This window comes from Aplysia californica, unplaced genomic scaffold (assembly GCF_000002075.1).
Source record: "Aplysia californica isolate F4 #8 unplaced genomic scaffold, AplCal3.0 scaffold00085, whole genome shotgun sequence".
Taxonomy (NCBI): domain Eukaryota; kingdom Metazoa; phylum Mollusca; class Gastropoda; order Aplysiida; family Aplysiidae; genus Aplysia; species Aplysia californica.
The window spans coordinates 836397-843122 of NW_004797355.1; the positions used below are offsets into that span (position 1 = coordinate 836397).

Below are 6726 nucleotides of genomic sequence, written 5' to 3' on the forward strand. Positions count from 1 at the left end.
CCCCCTACCCAGTCTCTCCTTTCTCCCGTCTGCCTCGTCTCCGTCCGTCACCTGAAGCCTTACATTATTGATCGGGCAGGTGTTAAATGAAGGTATCATATTAACACCAAACATCATTACTTTAAGTGGTACCTGTGTTTGACTTCTGGATCTATTAGTAAGATGAGACCGACATCATTATTAGACTGACCAAACTGTCATATTCCCCACACTGTTGACAGATCAATCGATTAGATAAGTCAGACTATTAGTCCGATCAAACTAACAGAAGCGTCAGGCTTTCAGACCTATCAGACTATGAGACTCGTCCGATTATCACTATTAAGCTGATTCAGACAGTAAGACTCGCGATATTATTACTATTACTATTAGGCTGATAAAACAACTCGTATCAGACCCTTCAGGCTATTAGAAAAATCAGATGATCAAACAGGCTAGACTATTAGACTGATCAAACTGTCGAACACGTCAGACTACCAGGTCGACCGGAACAACCATTATTCAGCAGAATCAACAATAATAACAAACAATTTTGTTCTCTCATCTGAAATGGAAAACAACAACAACAATAACAACAACAACAACAACAACAACCCTTCAAACAATAGGCCACCTTTCTGTCGTCAGAAACACAATTCTATGTTGTGTTAAAAAATTGTCAATAGTGTAGTGTTTCTGAGAATAATGAATGATTCAGACGCTTCCACTAGGAGATCATTAATTTTAACAATACCAATTATTATTATCATTACAATGGCCTCTCTACGCACGAGAAAATATTGTTTAATTGGCGTTGAAAAGATTGCAGATCGTGTAAAAAGGACTTTTGTCTTGATTGTATAAAATGATAATAATTTTTCTTTCTGCCGGTCCATCCGGCTTACTGATCCACTTTTCCCAACCAGCCTCTCTGTATCTCTATCTTTCTTCCACTCTCTGTTTCAAACTTTTCTCTCATTACCAAGAGGAAAACAAAATCCTTTCCATGAGGAGAATCGAAATCAGGTCACCCACACGACAGGCGGAGATTCTTACCACTACGCTATGGGTGACACACTCTCTTTTAGTTTATTTTACTAAAAGTTTTAAGGCGCTCTCAAAGATATATAATAATCTCTTTTTTGAAAAAGCATAAATTGTTTTTTTTCCTGACGGTAGACACTCGTGTAAGGGTAATTCAAATAGTTTAGCCAACTGTTGCGTAGTATATCACCTAGCCAGCCAGCCAGCCTCGAGAGCTTACAACACAAAGCACACAGACTATAAAGGAAGAGGAAGGTCACGAAAAAGGTCAAGGAAACCCTGAGAAATCATAATAATATCTCACCTGAAAGAACTTCGCAGCTGGCATACAACAGAAAACTGCATCTCCCCTTAACGGTCGACGATAACAGAAGATGAAAAAGTAAAAAGTAAGTAAAGTCAGTAAAGTCAGTAAAGTCAGTAAAGTCAGTAAAGTTAGTAAGCTACTCCTTGTCTTGGAAAAAGCTGCACCGGGGACGGGGATGAGGAGTGGGGGGCGGGGTGCGTAACCGTAGCTAGCTACTCTGTCGTGCTCCCAAATAAACTTCCCATACACGAGAATCAAACTCACATCTCATGAGCATAATAATAGAAGATCGTAATATGTGCATGCATATCTATGTATATATTATTTCGTAACTTGAAAACACATGTGTCATTTTCCCGATAAAACTACTACAGCTACAGAGTTGAAAGTTGACAAGTACCTGCTAAAAGATAGATAGGTCCCCATGACGGAGCCTGATTTTTGTTTATTCCTTTCCTGAATTTAGAAAAAATGTATTTGACAAAAGTTCCCGTCTTTCTTTAGCCGTTGTGATTATTTCGCTGAAAAACGAAACATATGTGCGTAGCTCTCCTTCCCAACGGAAGTGTCGGAAGTGATATATCGCGAGGCGCATTTGGTTTTTGAGAGTAAAGATCTAGAACTTCTAATTTTTGGCATCTCTCAAGATTTATTGCTCCATTCCAATAGAGTGTAGGCCAATGACTTTCAGTTGATGTTAATGCAGCGATCATTCCTTTCATTGAAATGGGGCCCAGCTAGTAGTATAATACATTTATTGGGAAAGTTCGTCACTTGGGTCACCTAAAACGTACGAGCCTCTCGACTTTTGAATTTAAAACAAAATTAAAGGTCGTTCAGAATCATTTAAAGGGAGCACAGTTATATCAAGGAGTGTGTAGTCAGTGTAGTTTAATTTTCAGTTTTTCATTAGTTTCGTTTAGATCTGATCTCAGGAAAGTCTGTCTTGTAAGACGCCATTGTAAACAAGTGAGGCTTCCGTTCACAAGCAGTGTTCACTGATTCCATAATGACTTGACGATCTATTCGTTTGAGCGTGTTCCTCAAACGGGTACCCAGCTAGTCTGAAATAAATCCTGAATTGTGACCTGAGTACACAAATTCCAGTTTACAGAAATGTTTCTCTCTCTCTCTCTCTCTCTCTCTCTCTCTCTCTCTCTCTCTCTCTCTCTCTCTCTCCCCGCCTCTTTCCACTTTACCTTTTTCATAACAGATTTAAAACCTGACATGACATAGTTGACATAATACCTTTTCAATTATAAACTATTCAAGACAAAATACGAATGTGATCGACGATTCTGTCAGAAGGAATGACATTAAGACAAAAGTCAGCACCACATGACCACCAGGAAAGTAATACAAACCATTAAGTGGAGCTTTTTAAAAAGCGACTTAATCTATCTACGCAGCGCTCAAAGACCAATAGAATTCAAGAACGAAAGTAATGGAGGAAGGACCAAAAAAAAACCTACGAAAAAAACAAACAGCATCAACATTTATTGAGAATAAAGACGAAGAAATGTAAACACAAAAAACCCCTCCAAAAGCAGTAAGAAAAACATCAACAAACCAACAATAATATTTCAACTAACAAATGTGAGGCAGCGTGGTGGAATCAGGCTTTCGTCAATTTTTGGGCATGTAGAGTTATTGGTACCAATATAAAGCTTGTTCACTTGTCTTTATTTGGATGAAAAAAATATCCCTTTATCTTGAATACAAGTCGAGGTATTTGGGAAAGAAGGAGGTGGGGGTCACTTGTTTTCAGAGGTAAAATTAGTGAGAAAATGGCCGCTAAATTTCCTTAGCTTAAGAGTCCATGGTAACTGAAAATTTACAATTTTTGTACCTTTCATCAACGTTTTTCAGAAAAATCCAAACAACAACGAGTTCTTTAATGGGAATGACAGGTGTTCAGGCAAAAAACAAAAATTTGATAAAAATTCACAAACCTGCGGGAAAATGCATGTTTCTTCACTTTAATTATTTTGACGAGAGTCTTATTCCACCCCGCTGCCTCACATAGTTCAGCTAACAAATAATTCAACAGTCTCTTCAGTTACACAATATAACGCTACGAACTTCTCAGGAGGTCTTCTCTTGATGGCTTGTGACGCACACGTTTGGAACACCCGCCTTTTGTTACAGATGAGCGATGCGAAGCTGATTTGATTAAGCACTATTTCGTTTCAGCAAGCAAATAATTGCGTTCGTGTCAACTGACGTTATGTAAGTTGTTATTCACACTTTCCTGTTGTTGGATATCCTATGACATGAGTGTCATACCCTTTCATATTATTCAATGATTGTAAGTGCCGAAGATTAGAGAGTCTTTGCTACAAAACAACGTACAAAGAAAAGTAGAGAAAAGGGTGATAGATGTTTGATAGGAACCCCCCCTCCCCCCCAGCAAACAACACCATGGAACCCGCCAACAACCCACCAATACACTGTTCTAATGAACCCCCCCCCACCCCCCACACAAACAAAATATGAGTCACACGCTTTTTTTTGTGGTCACGATATCTTCTCTGACGTCTATGATGCAGCGCGGGTTAAGCACCTCGCTATTGCACGCTGGAGACCAGAGTTCAATTCTAGAGTGGGACGGATTATTTTCATCTAAAATCTCCGTCTATTAGCTGGGATGTTGTAACCTATACAGCCCATGTCGGCCTTGACAGGCAGGGTCAAAATCCCAACTCCTTAATTATTTTAAATTTGTGTCGATGGTTCGAAGTAAAAGTATCAACACTTAACCCCCCAACCGCCACCCACGCTGCAAGCAAACCAACAATAAAACAACAATAATAAAAAAACAATCCCCCCTCCCTCCCCAAAAAAACAAACCTAACAACAAATATAAGACAACAATACCAACCCAAACAACAACCCAACCCCAAACAAACAACAAAATCAAAATAAAACTTTTTTAAAAACAACCAAAAAAAAACAACAAAAAAACACAACGATATATATATTTCTTCCCCAGGTGATTTCCTGTGTCGAGTGGTCAACTTCTGCCCTCTGATGTGCATCATGGCGTCTATCTACTCCATGGTCGCCATCTCGTTCGAGCGAAAGCGTGCTATCATCGTGTCCACGGCCGCCCGGCCCACCATCCTTGTGGCTCTCAAGATCATTCCCGCAATCTGGGGACTCTCCTTTGTCTTCTGCATTCCTACCATGTGAGTTATGGTATCTGTCTGTGTCTCTGTCTGTCTGTCTGTCTGTCTGTCTGTCTGTCTGTGTGCATGTCTATGTGTCTGTCTGTCTGTGTGTGTCTGTCTGTCTGTCCACTCACCGATCTATCTATCTATCTATCCATCTATCTATCTATCTATCTATCTATCTATCTATCTATCTATCCATCTATCTATCTATCTATCTATGGAACAGGATGATTATCATTTACAGCCAGCAGTGCACAAATTTAAAAGAAAACGTACGCACTGTAAAACAAGGAAAGATACACACATTTCTATAATCAATGAAGACAACGTTGTTTGTCAACGAAGCTCCAATTATTTATCGTGATAATTACACGCTTCCAATAGGAAAACGTAGCACACTTTTCAACCAATCAATACAGTCCACGTTTCGAAGAAGAAAATATTAAAATTTCAAACGTCTTCTAAAGATGTTTAGACTGGGAGAGGAGAGTTTGTATTTACTTGGACAATATGATCATCTTAATAAGATCGTTTAAGTAAACTTTGAGTTTGAATGGCGAAGGTCTCATGTTTGTAGGTTATCTCCTTGATTGGAAAGATTCGACATGATCCGTTCAGGGGAGACCATTCTGCAGCAATTATTATCAGTTTGAGTTCGGATTTTCTGTCTCGTAATTTTGATTAACCCATGAGGACCCGCATTCTGTTCATTCGAGAACGTTTTGTACAGACAGTCTGTTATGGGAAACTTCAGAAAAGACGCATGATCAAAGTTGTTATTCCAACAGATTTTTCCATTTTTCCATTCTTTTCTCTTCATCCGAAAATCAAAACCGCGTGTAACAGCATGAGTATGAGCACTATAAAAAGTAAGGATGCAATTTAATTTCGTGTGTTTTGATTAACTTGTACGATGTTTTGAAGTATTACGCCGCAACATAACGTTGCCTTATGCTGCAGTTTTGTTCTTTAAAAGAGTTAATACGCAAAGAAAAAAATTCTCTGAGGCTGTGAGTATAAAACTTTCATCTCTTGGATACTGCTTTAATCGTTTAAAAAAATATTGATTGTTATCAAGAAATCTCTCACCGGCGTTTTCTGTCTTTGGGCATTCAGCCACTTGAGACACATCATTATTATGTTCTGGTCCACAGCCTACCAGAGCCAATGTTGTGACAAATTTAGATACATTTACATAAAGAGAACGACTTTGCTCGGATCTTTACTTTTAGTACATAGAGAAACAACGAATGAAATGTAGGTAGAGCGTGCTGACAAAATGAGTTACTTCTCGCATTCCACAGATGGTCTAAATTTCTAATTGGCTAAAAAACGACACTAGGATCAAATGTGTAGATTTTCTATTGATGCCATATTCTCTAAGTATAATAAGCTTTTTACTATTTCATACTTATCAAATAGTACAAACTTCACCTTTAAGCGTGGTATACCTATTTCCATAGTGCTCGAATCCATGAAGTTACTCATTTTGTCAGCACACTTCACAAATGTGAGGCAAAGTGGTGGAATCAGGCTCTCGTCAAAATAATCAAAATGAAGAAACTTGCATTTTTCCGCAGGTTTGTGAATTTGTATTGAATTTTTGTTTTTTGGCTCAACACCTTTCATGTCCATTAAAGAAATCATTTCTGTGCGAATTTTTCTGAAAAACATTGATTAAAGGCACAAAAGTAAATTTTCAGTTATCACGGACTCTTTGGCTAAGGAAATAACTACTCTTTGGCGGCCATTTTCTAACTAATTTTACCTCTGAAAACAGGTGACCCCCGCCTCCTTCTTTCGCAAATATCTCGACTTGTATTCAAGATAAATGGATATGTTTTTAATCCAAATAAAGACAAGTAAACAAGCTTTATATTGAAACCAATAACTCTACATGCCCAATAATTGACGAGAGCCTGATTCCACGACGCTGCCTCACAAATGGTTTGGACGTCTGTTTAGACTACCTACAGACTGTATGGAAGAAGGGGCATACACCAAGGGATCTGATAAATTCAGAGGAAGAGGCAGGGCTAGGAAAAGATACACAGAGGGGTCAGAAAAACATTAAACTAACAAAATAAATGTTTCATTCCAACAAACGATACATGTGCATACGCATGCACATAGACGCCCCCCCCCAAACACATACATATACACATACAAAACCCCACACGTACACACACAAACACACACAAACACACACATAATGCACACACA

The 6726-nt window shown here is 38.6% G+C and overlaps 1 protein-coding gene across 1 annotated transcript in view; it reads left to right on the plus strand.

The window, feature by feature from the left end:
• Positions 1 to 6726, plus strand: part of LOC101861797 (neuropeptide FF receptor 2-like) — a 31451-nt gene that overhangs the window by 8922 nt on the left and 15803 nt on the right. The window contains exon 2 of the mRNA XM_005094597.1: positions 4323 to 4518. Within this exon, the coding sequence (XP_005094654.1) occupies positions 4323 to 4518 (196 nt within the window). The remainder of the gene's footprint in view (positions 1 to 4322; positions 4519 to 6726) is intronic.